We start from the raw sequence: 19,499 nt of genomic DNA, 5'->3' as shown, positions 1-19,499 counted from the left end.
AAAAAATGGAAGTGTCAAGAAAGTTCAAACCATAATCCAGCAATTGGTGTTGAATCCAGATAACCTGAGAGCATCAGGCTGAGGCAGCAACGTATTCAGCCTCAGCCGTTGAGGTCGACACCGTTCGCTGTTTCTTGCATTGCCATGACACCAATCGATCACCTAAAAACTGACACCCACCCGATGTAGATTTCCTGTCAAGATCACACCCTTCATAGTTGCTGTCAGCAAAAGCATATAAATCGAAATCGAGATTTTTAGGATACCAAAGACCCGGTTTAGGGCTACCTTTAAGGTACCTAAAAATCTTTTTAACAGCAATTAAATGGGAAAGTTTAGGATTAGCCTGATAACGAGCGCATTGACAGACGGCAAACATGATGTCAGGTCTGTTGGCAGTCAGATACATCAGAGATCCGATCATCGATCGATATTCAGTTTGATCTATAGATTCCCCATCTGGATCGGGAGTCAACAGTGGTCCTTCTGCCATTAGAGTCGAAGAAATTTTTGAGTCTTTAAAACCAAACTTTTCTAGCATGTCTTCCACATATTTGCCTTGATGCAATAAAATTCTGGCCAAATCCTGTCGAACCTGTAACCCTAGGAACATTGTCATCTCACCCAGCGAGCTCATCTCGAATCTTTTCTTCATTACATCCTCGAACTCTTTGCATAACTCTGTGCTGGTCGACCCGAAGATGATATCGTCTACGTAGATCTGTACAACAATCAAATTTGCATCCACTTTCTTGATGAATAATGTCTGATCGATCGTTCCCCTTGTGTATCCGTGCTTAAGCAAATGTTTAGTTAGGGTAGCATACCAAGCTCTAGGATCCTGATGCAACCCATATAGAGCCTTGTCCAGCTTGTAAACATGATTTATAAACATTGGATTGACAAAACCTGGTGGTTGATCAACATAAATCTCCTCCTTCACGACTCCGAACAAGAAGGTTGTCTTGACATCCATTTGATAAACTATAAATCCCATGTAGGAAGCATATGCTAGGAATATACGAATGACGTCCAAATGTGCTACATGAGTATATACTTCTGTGTAGTCAAGACCCTCTATCTGCTTGAATCCGCGAACGACCAAATGAGCTTTATTGCGCACAATAACCCCGCTATCATCTTGCTTATTTCTGAAGACCCAACGCATGTCCAAAGACTTCTTGCCCTTTGGTAGCTCTACCAATTGCCATACTCTCAAATTCTCAAACTGATTTAGTTCTTCACGCATTGCATCTACCCAGCTTGGTTCATTTAATGTCATGGCCACACTCTTTGGTTCAATTTGGGATATAAAGCACGAATAGAGACATTCGTTGACATCTCCACTTTGACTTCTGGGCTGAACCCCGCTTTCTAGTGGACCAATAACATTTTGAATAGGATGATCGCGTTGAAATCTGGTTGGGATAGGATGGCTGATATCAGTTACTGTGACTGGAAGATTTGTGATGTTGTCAAATCTACTTGTTGCCGATTCACCTCCTTGTGATTGTCTGTGATCATGAGAAGTACTTGCCACAAATTCATTTGTGAATGGCTCAGGAAAGAGAAATCCATGAAGGTTTGTGTGGCAGAAACATTTTCCCTTGAGAGAACCTCAGCTTCTTCGGGAGTAGGGGAAGTGGCTTCGGGGTTAGATATAGACTTTTGGACACGTGAAGAGGACGATGTATTTGGTGTGGCTGCATCCACTGTAGGAGATTCAGGAATGACCACAGATGGTTTGAATGAACCAATGACAACATCTTCCTCATCATCTCCAAAAATTTTACTCGAACCTGAGTATGTACCTGAAATATCATATGAAAACACATTAAAATATTTAAACAAAGAAGTGTAATTAAATAACCAATTTGGTCCAACTCGAGCATCCGTTGTGTTTTCTTCCAGCCAGCACACGTCAAATAACTCCACGATCTGTTTGGTGGATTTGTTGTAGAATCGATAAGAAGTACGTCCAGCATATCCCACGAAATAGCAGTCATCCGCCTTTGAATTAAATTTAGATGTTGATTCCAGGTGAAGTAGTGTGCAAGGGAATCCAAAGATCCTGAAGTGAGAAACCGTCGGCTTATGACCATATAGAATTTCATATGGAGTCTTCATCTGATGTTTGTTGATTAAAACATGGTTCTGAACATAACACGCCGTGTTAATGTGTAACGCCCCGATTCCCGAGTATCAATTTATAGTATAAGTTCTCATGGTTTTAAGGTCTACTCGACGAGTTAGTGGCCTGACTCGCCGAGTAGCAGCGGGATGGTCCGCGAGTTTAAGTGACCTACTAGCCGAGTCCAAGAAGGGACTCGACGAGTAGGATCTGGCAGATGAAACCCTAAATTCTGGGGTTTTGCACCCTATTTAAAGGATCATTTTCCCTTAGCCTCCCTTTACTGCCTCTTGAGAGTCCAGAAACCCTAATTCGTGTGTGTGCTCCATATTAGTGTGAATTTCAAGCTTGGAAAGAAGATTTTGTTGCTAGAAGATTGAAGATCAAGAAGTTGGAGGCAAGAACATTTGGGGATCTGAAGTCTACCTCAGTTTAGCATCATTTGAAGGTAACAAGTTGTTAACTTGACCTTGTTCTTTCTAGATCTCTTCATGTTGAAGATTAGGGCTTTTATAGCATGAGTGATAAACATTTTCGGGCATGGGCTAGGATCTGAAGTCGCAACTTCAGATCTGAGGTCATCTTGGACTCTAGAGCCATAAAGTCTCCAGCTTTAGCAAGCATGAACCCTCCATGTTGAGATAAACCCCATTGTACGCTTGGGATTGACATTCTAAGCCTTTAGAGCCTTGCATGCACGTAAAGGTCGCAACTTTACGTGATAATCATGCCTTAGGAGCTTAGATCTGCAATATGGAGCCTTTGCATTGCATGACTTAAAAAGCATCTGTATGGTTGAAGGATTGAAAGGACTCGGCGAGTCGCAAGGTCGACTCGGCGAGTCATATGAAGATAGTTATGTACTCGACGAGTTGGATGAACAACTCGGCGAGTCCGATGAAGATTGCCTTGGGTTCGGCGAGTCAGTCGTATGACTCGGCGAGTCGGCTAGGGTTTTTCCCCAACCCTTTGATACACGTGAACTCGGCGAGTTGCGAGGAAACTCGACGAGTCAACCAAGGATTTCACGACATCTCGAGTTCAGGAAGGACTCGACGAGTCGGGTCAACATGGACTGTTGACCTTGACTGTTGGCTTTAGCATTGACCAAGGGTTGACCAGTTGACCTCTGGGGGTATTTTGGTAATTTGGAAATTTATGAAAAAGGGTTTTATGGTAACTATAGGTGGTGGAGTTCGCGTCGGTGATCCGAAAGGTTGAGCTTATCTTTCGAATCGACAGTCGCGAGGTGAGTTATCCTCACTATATCAACAGGGTCTACGGCACCAAGGCCGACCCTTTATCGGATTTGTATCCGGGTATATTGCATGATATGTTTATTGATCTGTTAGATCTGCGTCTTGGTAATTACGACGGTATTGTGTTTAGTGACCTGGTTTAGGTCGGTATCCTGGTATATAGGATGATGCTATGTTAGTGACCGGTTAGGTCGGTATCCTAGTTATAGGATGTTGCTATGCTATATGATCTGTTAGATCGGTTTGTTTGCATATAGACTGTTATGTGATTATTTGTTATATGTGTACATGGTTGTTTGATTGGGGGTTGGGTTGAGGCGGGTCCGGCTTCGTGCTGTAGGCCATCATACCCAGGGGGACCGGATAGACTGCAGACCCGGGAGGGCACATAGTCAGGCCGAAGGCCCGGCGAGCGGTCCGGATAGGCTGAAGGCCCCAAGAGGGCGGACCAGACGTGCCGAAGGCTCGGAGAGTGGACCAGATAGACTGAAGGCCCAGTGCGGGCGGTCTAGTCAGACTGTAGACTCAGAGAGTGGACCAGGTGGACTGAAGGTCCGGTGCGGGCGGACCAGTCACACTGTAGACTCGAGATGCATAGCTGTTCTGTGTTTGTTATATGATATGTTATGGTTGTATGAGGTTGGTATATTGGGGGTAACTCACTAAGCCTTCGAGCTTACATTTATCGATTATTGTTTCAGGTGCAGCGGATGACCGCGGGAAGGCGAAGGTGTGACCGTACACTTCCTCGATTGATGAATATGATTTCTGGGAACTTTGATGTTTAAACTATTTTGAGAGCTAAGTGTAATAAATGAATGGTTTTAAATTATTTATAAAAGTTTTAAATTGGCTCAAATTTTTATGGGTGTTACAAGTTGGTATCAGAGCCTTGGTTTGAGTGAATTTGAGGAACACTCGTGTGAATCCAGTCTCAAATTAAGATTCTATGGACATTGGATGTGTGTTTCCACCCTATTTTCTGTTCCTTGTCTGGTTGTGGACTTGGGGCAGAGTCACCCATCCAACTATCTTACCAATCCTAATACGACCTATATATGCAAGTTAATGATAGATGGACCAGGTACGAGTCCTACCATGAACTTCGGGACAAGGCTACCCAGGAGTGCGAATGAACGTTCTACCATCCGAATAAGTCTAGTCTCGTAAACCGAACCCATATGCTCCCTACCGATCTAATCAAAGGAGAAAACACTAAAGCAGGCCCTATGCAGCGCTCCGAGGGGAAGTTATTACTTATGACTTAGTATAAATTCGAGAAAGGCTGAAAGCATCTCGAAACCGACGAAGGAACTACACAGATAAGCGACGCAAACCCTTGGAATTGCGGGTTGGTGACCGAGTTCTACTGAAGGCCTCACCATTGAGAAGAATGATATGTTTCGGTAAACATGGGAAACTAAATCCAAGGTACAACGGACCATTCGAAATCCTCGCTAGGATTGGCCCGGAAATATACAAACTCCAACTGCCCCAAGAACCTAATAATGTACATCCAACCATCCACGCGTCAAACTTAAAGAAATGTATGTCCGACGAGACTCTTGTGATACCTCCCGACGAAATCAAAGACGCATCCCTGTGGTGAAGGTCTGTTGGATCGTAAAACAAGGACCCGAGTTCACCTGGGAACGCAAAGACCAAATGAAACAAAAGTACCCACATCTATTCCCCAACCCTTGAAGTCCCACTCAAATGCAAATTTCGGGACGAAATTCCTTCTAACGGGGGGATAATGTGACAACCGTCAAATTCAAGTCAAAGTCAACAAGTCAAGGTCAACAAGTCAAACCGGTCAAACTTAATTAGTACTTGTATGCTAAAAGTTATTCTATGTATAAAAATGTGCATTTGTATGTCAAGAATTCAAGTGTCTTGAAGAATCTATGTGTTAACAATGTAAAAACCCTAAAAAGGGAGTTAAACGCATCAAAACACGACTAAGGACCCTTGCGGTGACTTAAAACAATCATAGACGAAGCATAACGGGGTTCATGAACCTTGCATTACGAGATTATACGATAATAATGACTAAGGTTACACCTCTCCCAAATCTCTCCAAGTATGTGAAATCTCTCCCAAATCTCTCAAAGTATGTGAAATCTCTCCCAAATCTCTCCAAGTATGTGAAATCTCTCCCAAATCTCTCCAAGTATGTGAAATCTCTCCCAAATCTCTCTCAAGATCTCCCTCAACTTTTTTTTAGTCATCCCGACCCTTAACTTGGCCAAAAACCGCTTGAAACGGAGAGTTATATCGAAAAACAGCTAATTAGGGCCGAAACCCTCCTTAGGAACCGAACCTCTTAGGAACCGAACCTCTTAGGAGCCGAACCCTTCTATTAGAGCCGAACCTCTTAGGAACCGAGCTTGTCAGAAGCGAGCCTGTCAGAAGCGAAGCACCCTTCTCGGACCGAAGCTCAGCAGACCGAACCGAACTTTGCCTTCGCTTCTCTTCCTGCCTTCGCCTTCGGGCCCAGCAGCAGGGACCGAACCTTCGGCCCCATCCGAGAAGCTTCGCAGTTTCGCATCTTCCACCCGGTTTTCGACCCCGACTCCGTTTTAAGCCCGTTTTTGATTATTTTAACGGGATTTTTTCACCAAATTCATATTTTTATCATTTTTAACCCCCAGAACTCTTATTTTAATTATTTTTTAAGGATTTATTAATTAAAATAGCTTAGATTATCAAGTGGGTCAAGTGTGCCCACTTGCCCTCCATGTGTCATCCTCTCATTTGCCACCTTATCCACATCACACAATCCAAGCCACACATCACTTCAAACTCACAACTTGCTCCAGCAACTTCTATAGAAAGAAATCCATGGAGGATTTCTTTGTTCACTTTGATCAAGTCCTTCACTTACACACTTCTCATACCACTTCAAGAGAGCCTCATTTTCTCTCTACTTCCCACCACTTTGTGCAAGTGTTCTTGAGTTGCTAATGCGCTTTTTGGTAAGTATTCCATCTAAACTCAAGTGTTATTCCATAATTTCATAACACTCTTGGATCATCGACTCATATCTTAACACCAAAAATCGTTCTTATGATCATCCAAGTCTTCACGTGTTCATCAAGTGTTCTTGACTTGATACTCCTTGACTTCAACCTTCAACTCTTCAAGAAATCACTCAAGGTGAGTTCATACCCCTATATTTTCTAGTTTTCTCCAGTTTTCAGGGGGGGGGGGAATACAAGTTAAAACACCAAAACATATTTGAAACTTAACTTGACAGCTTACCACAGAAAAGTTGTGACCTGTTCACGAACTGTTTTACCCAACTTAAACTTAATATTTTTCAAAACTGTTTAATATTCAAGTAGTTCAGGTTTATACCTTTAAAATGACTACTTGCACATCTCCATATTATGTTTCTACGATTTATGGTGATTTTTACAAAACTGTCTATCATTTCAGAAACAAATTCGGACAAGTCTGAGATTATGAACACTTTCACATAAGTTAGAAAATTCTAAAAATCATAATAAAAATTATGAATATACTAGACATAATTTATAAACGCTCAGAGTTTACGGAGTTAGTTTTCGACCTCGTATGATTTTTCAATGATGATTTCAAAACAGTGCAGAAAGAGTAAAAACTAGTTACATAGCTTACCATATTAACAACACTTTGTAGTATGTTGAGCAAAGTGCATAACAATAAGTTTCTAAATGTTTGGATGAGTTCTTGTTAGTTTACCATCATAAACAGAAATTAGTCATTCATGTTAAGGTTTTTCCATTCATTTCGAACACATATAATAAACTATAATAAGTATGGTTTATGAAATTTCCGATAAAAGCATATTACATGGAAAAGGTTTTACTCTCAAAACAAATGGGTTTTTCATATACTACATGATAAACTATAAAAGTAATAGTTTATGGATTTCATATCACTAATTTATTTCATAGAAGGTGATTTCACTTCCACCACGGAAGAGGTTTTATACTCAAACTATATGTAAACTAGTTAACGTAAGTTGTGAGACATTCTCTATCGTACTCTTAGGGTACGGGTTCGAAAATCCTGTAAGTTATAACCAGAGTCTCTTGTAGGGAGAGCGTGATAATTGTGTATAGATCTATATTGGGATTGACACCCCACACCTTGCTGGTAGCTACAGCCGGACCAGCAGGTCTGCGGGTGACAAGAGTCATAAGACCCTGACGTCTGAAAAACGTTGTTGCAGGTTATTTCTCGTCATAGTATGGTTATAACGACTCACATAGGGAGTTAACAATCTTTCAAGTTTACAGGGAAAATTCCACTTTGAAAAGGGGTTTTATCTATTTAAAACTACTTGAACATTAATAGTACAAAACACACACTCATATTCTCGGTCTTGGGATTTAAGGCTACATAACTTTTATAAGGAAAATAAGGGATTTTCTTGAAGTATACATGACAAAGTACCAGATTTAATACTAAATGGCTTTCATGATATTAAAACTACGTTTCATCTACAATTGTTAGACTTCAGCTATAATTTGCTAAGTGTGCATGTTAGAGTTATATATGAATTTAGTTGCAATCGACCTAGAATTGGTGGGCCCGCCTTACTGTTCATTGTTTGGTTGTGGACCTAGGGCAGACCCATTATATTCGACAGTTTATTTAACTTAAATTTTATATAACTTATATACACTGGGTGATTATAAAAGGAATCTACAGGTCTTTCTAGGGTACATTATTGCATAACATAGGAGAGTTCATTCGCGTTTAATAAAGAAAATATTGAATTTTCTGAAATCATACTCTATCGCTTTTTACAAGGAAAACGGCTTCTTTCTCAAATAAAACTCTTATGAACTCACCAACTTAATTGTTGACACTTTTTCAAACTAATTGTATTCTCAAGAATTCAGTGAAACAGGAAATCAACCGCTTTTGAGGATGGGACGTTAAATCGTCAAACATTTCATTTTGTCATCATAGTGTAATTGATTTGAAACATGTAAACACATACTATGGTGTAACTTTTTCGATTATATCCATGATGGTTGTATTTACTTTGAGTACTATTATACTCGTTGTTGTGATACTATACATGAAGTCCTCCACACCCGGACGTTTCCGCCATCCTTGGTTTGGGGGTGTGACAATTGAAGACTATGTCTTGGGAGTAGTTTGTAGCCCGGTTTAGGGCAGAGGTTGTTTCAGCTGTTGCAGTTCAGCTGTGGACATTTGAGCTGGTAAGTGAGTCAGGGTGCGAACCCTGAAGAGAATGATTCCTAGAGCCCGAGAGCGGAAACTTGTTTGGAACACATTTGGAAAAATGGAATTAGGTAGGAGGTCTGCGGATAAGGTTCCGCAGGAGGGTTATTCAGCATCGTCGGGATTCAGTGGTTTTTGCAACCGTTAATGATTGACGGACTAAAGCAACAAGGGAAGTAGCTCGTCGCCGAGGTATTAGTTGGAACATATATCTTGTGGTCTTCAGGACTTGAGTGTGAGGTCATTCAAGAATTAGTGACAGTCAGTCTCACTAGGATTCAGGAAGTGTTCATCTGGTTCTTAGAAGCGTGTGGTCAATTGGAATTGGTTAGTAATGGAGCAGTAGCGGGAAGGAGTTAATTGTCATCGGGTTGATCGTTGGGAAGTGAGAAGGATTGAGAATCCTCCAATTTTCATGTATTATGAAGGCTTAGTCGAATCTAAGTGGGGGAGAGTTACCCCGGGATGCAGAGTGGGAGAGGTTTTGAAACGGGGATAAGTTTCACAACCTGACAGGAAGAATGGAGGCCCTAGTGGCTGCTTGGGTTGAGGGTTGTGTTTATTGGGGGTTCGGAAAAACTTCCCAGCATTAGAAACACGTCTTGTTAAGTGCTTGATAACAGAGGTTGGGGAACCAGGTTGGAGTTCTAGTCAGGAATTGAGTTCAGTTCGAGTATTCGGACGAGGGTGTGCTCAACTCTGAGGGTTTTTGGATTGATAGATTGAGGGTTTTGCTAGCTACCAGAGCTCGGCAGTGCATTCAGCATGGGAGTGTGGGTTATTTAGCATATGTGGTAGACACGCGGGTCAGGGAACAGACCACGGATTTCCGAGAGGGTGGATGATCGGCATGAGGTCTAGAGTTAGGCCGAGATTATAGTCCATGGATTGGATCAGGAGTTCGAAACCCCAAGTGGGGGAGAACTGGCTATATGGGAAAGGGCACCAGGATGGGTCCGGGTCTAGGCACAACAGACTTAGAGCGGTCCGGATAGACTGAAGGCCAGCGGGGCGTACCAGTCAGACCGAAGGCTCGGGGAACGGTCCAGACAGGATGAAGGCCCGGAGAGGCGGTCCAGACATGCTGAAGGTTCTGAGAGTGGTCCAGATAGACTGAAGGCCCGGTGAGGCGGTCCATTCATGCTGAAGACTTTGTATGTAATCTGTTGGGTCTAGCGGTCAGATAGTGAGGGAAGTGTTGTGAGACTACGGGAGGACCCGTAGCATTCACGAATTGTTTCAGACGATTAGGTCGGGGTGGTCTAGGGAAATGCTCAACAATTTAGAGCGGTCCGGATAGACTGAAGGCCGGTGGGGCGTACCAGTCAGGCCGAAGGCTCGGGGAACGGTCCAGACAGGCTGAAAGCCCAGAGAGGCGGTCCAGACATGCTGAAGGTTCCGAGAGTGGTCCAGGTAGACTGAAGGCCTGGTGAGGCGGTCCAGTCATGCTGAAGACTCTGGGTGCGTGTGTTTGTAGATCTATGTGCAGGTATTGAGTATGTTGCTATGATATAGCAATCAGTAGGTCTGTCCCCAAGTATTGAACATGCGGATGGAGTATGCTGAAGACTTTGCATGGGTTTAGTTAGTTTCATGATTAGGTTCTGAGTTTATATGTGTGTTACGGGGTAGCAACTTGTTCTGCAAGTGGATAGTATAGGGTGAGGTTTCAGCACTGCGACGCTTGTTGGAGTCGTAAAGGACATTGATTAGGTTTTATTGGGTAATGGAGGAGATGAGTACCTCCAGGACGGAGTGTTGGACATCTGAAGTGTCGACAACGATGTCGATGGGTTATCGGGAGCATTCCAGTCATGAGCTGAGGGCCGGAGAAGGAATACCAGACTCATGTTGTGGGCTCAGAGGCAATCCAGACCTATGTTGAGGACCATGTAAGAGTATTCCAGCCATAGGTTGTGGGCATAGAGATTGTGTTGATTATGTCTTTTGTAGGAGCACGTTCGGGTTAGATTATTCTCCTAATCGTCTATGGCGACACATTATATGTGGGAAGGGTTGAGGCAGTCCTGCACTATGTAGTAGGCCAAGATACCCAGTGCGGGCTGACTGAAAGTCGTAGGCACATAGGCTCAAGAGGAGCGACAGGGTTGAGGCGGTAGGCCAACAAACCCTGGGAGTTTCAACTCGATGGTTGAATTGATTCGACATGTTGGTAGTTCAACCTAGGGTATTCCATCCCGAGGATGACCGGACCCTATGATCATTTAGACTTGGCATATTGGTATTCCCACCCGAAGGTTGGTATGGGATAGATATGATTGTCCTGCTGGTGGGCCGGTAGTGGTAGGTATGTTGTTGGTGGTAATCGCTTGCGGGGATGTATTCTATGGATGGGGTGGATGACAAGGAGCGACATGTTGGATGATCGTCGGTACTGTGTGGACATTTTATCCGGATGGGCTATTTGGTGGCATGTTGTACTTGATCGGGCCGAGGTGGTCTTGCTCTATGTAGTAGGCCAAGGTACCCGGTACGGGCTGACGGTAGGTCGTAGGCACAGGGGTTCAGCAGAATGTGATCCACGGCTCTACTTTCAGGTAGGAATCTTAGAATCCCGAGGTTGAATAGTCTGTTAATGGTGCTGGGAAAAGAATTAGCGATGGTTAGTATGAGTGGTCTATCAGGGAGCTAGACCAGATCCAGGTTCCAGATTGCGAGTTAGATATAGTAAGGTTGTGTTGGATGACATTCAGTTCGATGAGCGCCTGAATTATGCTGAGAGGCCATGGCCATTCTGGAGAGGAAGGTGAAGGATCTACGGAACAAGGAGATACCTTTGGTGAAGGTATAGTGAGAGCATCGGATGGGATCCGAATGGACGTGGGAGCCGGAGGCAGGGATGCGGTAGCGCTATCCAAGGTTGTTCACCACAACAGACTTCGAGGACGAAGTCTAGTTTAAGTGGGGGAGAATTGTAACGCCCCGATTCCCGAGTATCAATTTATAGTATAAATTCTCATGGTTTTAAGGTCTATTCGACGAGTTAGTGGCCTGACTCGCCGAGTAGCAGCGGGATGGTCCACGAGTTTAAGTGACCTACTCGCCGAGTCCAAGAAGGGACTCGACAAGTAGGAGCTGGCAGATGAAACCCTAAATTTTGGGGTTTTGCACCCTATTTAAAGGATCATTTTCCCTTAGCCTCCCTTTACTGCCTCTTGAGAGTCCAAAAACCCTACTTCGTGTGTGTGCTCCATATTAGTGTGAATTTCAAGCTTGGAAAGAAGATTTTGTTGCTAGAAGCTTGAAGATCAAGAAGTTGGAGGCAAGAACATTTGGGGATCTGAAGTCTACCTCAGTTTAGCATCATTTGAAGGTAACAAGTTGTTACCTTGACCTTGTTCTTTCTAGATCTCTTCATGTTGAAGATTAGGGCTTTTATAGCATGAGTGATAACCATTTTCGGGCATGGGCTAGGATCTGAAGTCGCAACTTTAGATCTGAGCTCATCTTGGACTCTAGAGCCATAAAGTCTCCAGCTTTAGAAAGCATGAACCCTCCATGTTGAGATAAACCCCATTGTAAGCTTGGGATTGACACTCTAAGCCTTTAGAGCCTTGCATGCACGTAAAGGTCGCAACTTTACGTGATAATCATGACTTAGGAGCTTAGATCTGCAATATGGAGCCTTTGCATTGCATGACTTAAAAAGCATCTGTATGGTTGAAGGATTGAAGGGACTCGGCGAGTCGCAAGGTCGACTCGGCGAGTCATATGAAGATAGTCATGTACTCGACGAGTTGGATGAATAACTCGGCGAGTCCCATGAAGATTGCATTGGGCTCAGCGAGTAAGTCGTATGACTCGACGAGTCGGCTAGGGTTTTTCCCCAACCCTTTGATACGCGTGAACTCGGCGAGTTGCGAGGAAACTCGACGAGTCAACCAAGGATTTCACGACATCTCGAGTTCAGGAAGGACTCGACGATTCGGTAAACTGCACTCGACGAGTCGGGTCAACATGGACTGTTGACCTTGACTGTTGGATTTAGCATTGACCAAGGGTTGACCAGTTGACCTCTGGGGGTATTTTGGTAATTTGGAAATTTATGAAAAAGGGTTTTATGGTAACTATAGGTGGTGGAGTTCGCGTCGGTGATCCGAGAGGTTGAGCTTATCTTTCGGATCGACAGTTGCGAGGTGAGTTATCCTCACTATATCAACAGGGTCTACGGCACCAAGGCCGACCCTTTATCGGATTTATATCCGGGTATATTTCATGATATGTTTATTGATCTGTTAGATCTGCGTCTTGGTAATTACGACGGTATTGTGTTTAGTGACCTGGTTTAGGTCGGTATCCTGGTATATAGGATGATGCTATGTTAGTGACCGGTTAGGTCGGTATCCTAGTTATAGGATGTTGCTATGCTATATGATCTGTTAGATCGGTTTGTTTGCATATAGACTGTTATGTGATTATTTGTTATATGTGTACATGGTTGTTTGATTGGGGGTTGGGTTGAGGCGGGTCCGGCTTCGTGCTGTAGGCCAACATACCCAGGGGGACCGGATAGACTGCAGACCCGGGAGGGCACATAGTCAGGCCGAAGGCCCGGCGAGCGGTCCGGATAGGCTGAAGGCCCCGAGAGGGCGGACCAGACGTGCTGAAGGCTCGGAGAGTGGACTAGATAGACTGAAGGCCCGGTGCGGGCGGTCCAGTCAGACTGTAGACTCAGAGTGTGGACCAGGTGGACTGAAGGCGCGGTGCGGGCGGACCAGTCACACTGTAGACTCGAGATGCATGGTTGTTCTGTTTTTGTTATATGATATGTTATGGTTGTATGAGGTTGGTATTTTGGGGGTAACTCACTAAGCCTTCGAGCTTACATTTATCAATTATTGTTTCAGGTGCAGCGGATGACCGCGGGAAGGCGAAGGCGTGACCGTACACTTCCTCGATTGATGAATATGATTTCTGGGAACTCTGATGTTTAAACTATTTTGAGAACTAAGTGTAATAAATGAATGGTTTTAAATTATTTATAAAAGTTTAAAATTGGCTCAAATTTTTATGGGTGTTACATAATGGCTTCAGCCCAGAAGAAGATCGGTAATTTGGAGTCAAAAAGCATGGTCCTTGCTGCATCAATCAAAGTTCGATTTCGCCGCTCCGCTACACCGTTTTGTTGAGGTGTCCGAGCAGAACTGTACTGACGCAGTATACCCTTTTCGACAGAAAAATGATCCAGGACAGCATTCTTGAACTCTGTGCCATTATCACTTCGAACCCCCTTCACCTTCTCGTTGGTCTGATTTCCAATGAGCACAATAAACCTTTTGATAAGTTCAGTAGTTTTGCTCTTATTATACAAGAAGAATACCCATGTAAAGCGTGAGTAATCATCAATTATAACCAAGCAATAAGACTTTCTATTGATGCTCAGAACGTTCACTAGACCAAATAAATCCATATGAAGTAGTTAGAGAGTCTTGTTGATTGTGTTGACCGGTTTGGGCTTGTGTGGCTTGTGATGAGGTTTGCCTTGAGCACAGGCCACACATTTCTCAAAAGTAATGAAATCCTTTATTGGAAGATCTCGGATAATGTTATTCTTAGCAAGACGATTTAGGTTCTTAGCGATTGCATGACCGAGACGACGATGCCAGGGCATAGCATTGTGTTCTGAGACTTTTGAGAATAGACATGTTGCTTGCTCGGGAACATTATGGTTCATGTTGATGATGTATGCATTCCCTTCACACTCAGATCTCACCAAAATCTAATCCTATGGTATGATGATACCAGGCTTCAAAATTAAGCATTCCTTGTTTTTGAAATGAGTTGAAAAACCTTTTTCATAGATTTGAGATACACTCAGCAAACTGTGTTTCAACTCTGGAGCATAATTAACATTTTCAAAGCTCAAAACTTTGTTAGTAACCGTGCCCTTTTGAGTGATTTTTCCTTATTCTCCTCCCACAAAGGAAACATACCCTCCATTAAAGTTTGGAATGTCATGCAGCTGAGAGATGTCTCATGTCATGTGCCTGGAACAGCCACTATCAACATACCAAGGTCTGATGATATTCCTCCATAGCTGTTCCTGCACAACGTGCGAGATTAGTTAGATTTAGGAACCCAGTCCATAGAGACACTGGGTTGACCATTTCCATCTATACATTTAACTTCTTGTCATACCATATCCTTTGAATCAATTAATGTGCTCGAAGAATTTAAAGGACGGTGAGATGATTGGGCCGCAGGACCTTTGGGTACCCATCTATAATCAGGTTTAACACTTTTATTGCTGACATAGATAGGAGCTTTGCCATTTGATTTTGAAGCCTTTTTGTCCTTTGTGTTTGACCTTTTGGGTATCCATTTGTAGTTAGATAATGACCCATGAGATGACTTTGGTGACACCGATCTTGGTTTGACCAATTTCGGTTTCACTATATTATCTCTTGAATTCTTCTTCAAAACCTTTTTGTCTTTATTTTCTTTTACAACCTGCTTTCTGTCCTTATTTGCATTCCAATCATCATCACTGGAACATGACCTCGAGGAATTTCTATTGAAAGATATTTCTCTTGATACGTTTCCTACCTTGTGTATAATAAGGAATATAAGCATGATTTGGATAATTTCAGGCAATATGTCCAGGGGTTCCACAGTGGAAACATGTTTCCCTATTCACAAAGAAATTGTTATTGCTTGTCCCTCGTTGCGACTCCAGATTATGTCCACAAGTACACTTACAGTTGGCAGTCCGTTTGACTTGTCTTGGAGGACTACATTTACTAACAGCAAGTCCACTAATATTAGGATTAACAACCACATCATCACACACATTAGAAACAAAAGAAACATCAGTTTTCAAAGAGACATTGTTTGAACAATCAATAGAATCAACGAAAATAGCAGTATCACTTTGCAAAACATCATTTTTTAAAACAGTGTCATTTTTTAAAAATAGAAACACTCTCTCCATCCTCCTTCCTGTCTTGCACTAGGAATTCATCTGTAGGTGAGGTAGAAACGTTAGTATCATTCACCCTATCATTATTTGTTGACTCAACTACACTAGGTTTGTCGTACTGTAGATGTGCTTCCCTTGCTATTTCTTCCTCAGTCATGGAAGAGAAAGTGTAGTTATCATTAAATGGAGGAGGAACGTTATCATAACCAAGACCTACATTCTTTTTACCTTGCCATCTAAGTTGTTTCTCAATCATTGTCTCAACTTTCTTACTTGACACATCAAATTTTTTAAAATTAAAATCTGGATTATCAAACTTATTTTTCAATGTGTCAAGCTCGACAGTTACACTGGCAATCTCTACTTGAGCATAATTATATTGTTCACATTTAATACTATATTCTTCCTTAATCCTTTTTAGGTCTTTAGTTTGGGCCTCTAATTTTACTTTTAAGGGTTTTTGGGCTTTTCTGAGATTGTATCCTTTATATTTAAGGTCCTCAATTTCCCTAATTAATAAATCATGTTGATCACAAAAAAGTTTACATGTATCACTACAGGCTTGAGAAGAGGAAGTTTCACAAACCTCTTTTGTGGCAGGTGTGGTGGAGACCATGAAGGCGAATTGCAGTTCCATCTTCTCTTCTTCAGCTTCTTCCACCGTTGAATTTTCACTGATCTATGCCAAGTTTACTGCTTCATGTCCTGTCAAATTCAGTGCCTGCATTTGATCCTCCCAGCTGAAACTTTGTGCCACCATTTCCAGGTTATCGGTTTCATTGTTGACTGCAGCTCCTCTGTTGTTCCCTACAGGCACCAGCGCCTATCGGAATTATTCCCGGTATCCGGCTTGGTGCATTCATGAGCAAAATTACCTGGCTCGTGATAGTTGAAGCATCAGCGCTTGCTCTTGTTGAAACCTACCTTCTTCTCCACATTCATTCCCCAATTGTTCTTCCCTGTACGCTGAGTAAACTTTTTTGCCCTGAACATAGCCATAGCTATTTTCCACGTGATTTCCATCTCTTCCACGTCCTCAGGATGAATTTGATCCAATTCTCCAACCATGATTAGAGGGGCTAAATCTCCTGCCAGAAGAGCAATGTAACAATTCATAAACCCAACCATTATAGCCATGTTCTCTTCGACTTCTTTAGGAATTAGAGCAGATGGAGTTAGAATTTTGGTTGTGGTTTTAGAATTTGAGTCAGAAGAACTTGAGGGTGCCAGAGGTTGATGAGGCACAACAGGATGAGCAGAGTGTGTTTTTTGAACTGAGAAGGAATTATTTGATGAGATTCCTAGATTGGCAGTAGACTAAGAATTCACATGGTTGATTTCACGTTGCTTATCATCCATGTCACACGCCTTGATTATGGCCATCACTTCAGCAAGGGTAAGCTTGCTTAGATCTCTAGTCTTCTTGATCACTGCCACATTCATGTCCCAACTGCATGGAAGAGAGTTCAGTAGCTTCTCGTTAATCTCTGAGCGTGGTAGATTGATTCTAGCTGTACTCATCTCAGTAGTGAGGGTAATAAACCTTTGCAGTTGAACTTCCAGAGACTCCCTTAGAACATGATTAAACAAGTTGAACCTCTGTCGAAGCAAGTCCTGTCTGCTCTGCCTTATGTCCTCATTTCCCTCATAAACCTCAATCAAGGCTTCCCATAAATCCTTTGCAGACGTGTATTCCCTAAATCCTTGAGCAATTTCAGAAGATAAGGCCATGGTAATAGTAGCTAGAGCTCTGTCATGTTCTTCAAGTTTTTCAAAGTCCTCCTCTGTGTAGTCCTCTATCTTCTTATCAACCATAGTTTTAGCTTTGTCATCCATAGTTGTAATCCTGACTGGACCTCTGAGAATGCTCCTCCATATCTTGGGATCCTTCATTTTAATGTACTTTTTAATTCTGAATTTCCATTCCGGAAATCCATCAGCAGACAAAAGTCGAGGAATACGAGTGGTAGTCCCCATAATAAAGTCCAACTCCTGATGCATTGAACTGGTGTATTGAGATTCCATTTTAAATTAACAGAAACTGAAATTACCTAAATAAATTAAAAGTTTGACCAAAAACAAGGAAAGTCAATAGATGAGTTGACCGTAAACACCAAGAATTTTTGACCGAAAACAAACGATTTCGGTCAAGAATCAAAAACCAAAAATTAATTTCTTGAATAGATTTCGGTCTGAGCGTTGATCGAAAACCCAAACTTTGACCAGGTGATCACCGAAAACCCTTTAGGATGTTACCAACGAAAACCTTGATTCGTTATTTTAAAAATGTACCGAAATCCCTTAAATCTCGTGATTCAAACGATAACAGTCCAAATCTAATCCCGATAAATCAGAAGAATATCTCCAAGATTCCCAGTGAACACGAAGAACACCAAGAGCAGTTTCACGAAGAACAAAAAAATTATCAGTTTAACCAAGGATTTTTATTAAATCAATACTTAAAAACAGGAAGATATCGAACCCAAAGTCCTTGAATCGATTGATACCCTTTATAGCTAAGATACCAATTGTAACTCCCAAATCAATGAATCTTAACAATATCAATCTTAATTGCCTAAAGAATGTGGAATATTAATCAAGCAATGATTCAAGAACACACACAAATATATCTTCAAATGCACACGATTATATTAGATCAATCATCTGGTACATAAGAACTCCAAAGCAGCCGTGAACTAAAGAATGGAACAACCAACACCTATACAGCTGAATACATATATATATATATATATATATATATATATATATATATATATATGTACCAAGTACAATACCACAAAAGCCCAAACCCATCATGACCGAAGTCACCAAAGTGATTTCGGTCCTTACAACCGAAAACATAGAAAGCCCATTAACAAAATACTATTCTAAGCCCAAGAACAATAAACATTATGAGCCCAGCATAAACCACAAAAATATGACCCAACAACACTATATAAAGGGACCCCTACACTTGGATTTTCGGCCATCATTCCTTAGAAGGAAAAACCGAAATTTACCTCATCTTTCCTCCTCTCATAATCATCCTCTTGCTTGGTGTGTTTGTAAGCCATAAGAGGTGTGAAACTTGTGACACTTGCTCTAAAAGTTCAAGATCTACAAGGGAATGATTGTTATTAAAATATAACAATCAAGGTATGTAACCTAACCCTAGTTTCATGTTGATTTCGAAAATTATAGTTACTTCTTAGGGTTTCTCCTTTCGTGTTCAAGTTTGCATGTTTAATTATATAAAACCTAGATCCAAAGTATTAGGGTTACATGCACACATATGAATTATTGTTATGCTCAAAACCCATCATGTTCATCCAATTCTCTCAAACCAGGGCTTTGATACCAACTTGTAACATCCTAAAATCAAGATAATTTTTTTTCATTTTAAAACCAAGAGAAATCATTGTTTTCAAACAAAATCCATATCAAAAGCAAGTGTCAAATACAAACATCCCCACGATCAGTGCATCATAAAATCTCCAAAAACATATCATCGAAGGATGTGTACGATCACACCTTTGCCTTGCCATGATCATCTAAAGTACCTGAAACAATAAACTGAAACTGTAAGCCAAAGCTCGGTGAGTTCCCCCAAAGTACCACCATACAAACATATAACAAACACATATTAGGCCCACAATCTCCTGGTTGGATTACCCTCGCCTACAACCTTCCGGTTGGATTGCCCCGGCCCATAACCTTCGGTTGGATTTCCTAATACATACTGAGTCCACAACCTCCTGGTTGGATTACCCCTGGCCCACAACATTTCGGTTGGATTTCCCGGGTTTGTTGACTGGCAGCACAAAGCAAATAAGTCTCAATCCAACCATGCTATGTCGACATATACATAATAGATAACATATATCCAGCAAACAGATAATCACATAACTAGTCAGCAGACAAATGA

The 19,499-nt window shown here is 42.0% G+C and overlaps 1 protein-coding gene across 1 annotated transcript; it reads right to left on the bottom strand.

The window, feature by feature from the left end:
• Positions 1-16,891: 16,891 nt before the first annotated feature.
• Positions 16,892-17,599, bottom strand: LOC145158388 (uncharacterized). Its single transcript, XM_079077293.1, has one exon. The coding sequence runs from the start codon at positions 17,597-17,599 to the stop codon at positions 16,892-16,894; it is 708 nt and encodes a 235-aa protein (XP_078933419.1).
• Between the last annotated feature and the right edge of the window lie 1,900 nt (positions 17,600-19,499).

Source organism: Lactuca virosa, chromosome 2 (assembly GCF_052849685.1).
Source record: "Lactuca virosa cultivar CGN04683 chromosome 2, Lactuca_virosa_CGN04683_v6, whole genome shotgun sequence".
Lineage (NCBI taxonomy): Eukaryota > Viridiplantae > Streptophyta > Magnoliopsida > Asterales > Asteraceae > Lactuca > Lactuca virosa.
Note: the sequence above shows the minus strand (reverse complement) of the source record. Positions and strands in the feature narration are given on the sequence as shown.

Bases quoted from the DNA above. Each gene is read 5' to 3' on its own strand.
- LOC145158388 (XM_079077293.1), bottom strand. From the start codon at position 17,599: ATGGAATCTCAATACACCAGTTCAATGCATCAGGAGTTGGACTTTATT.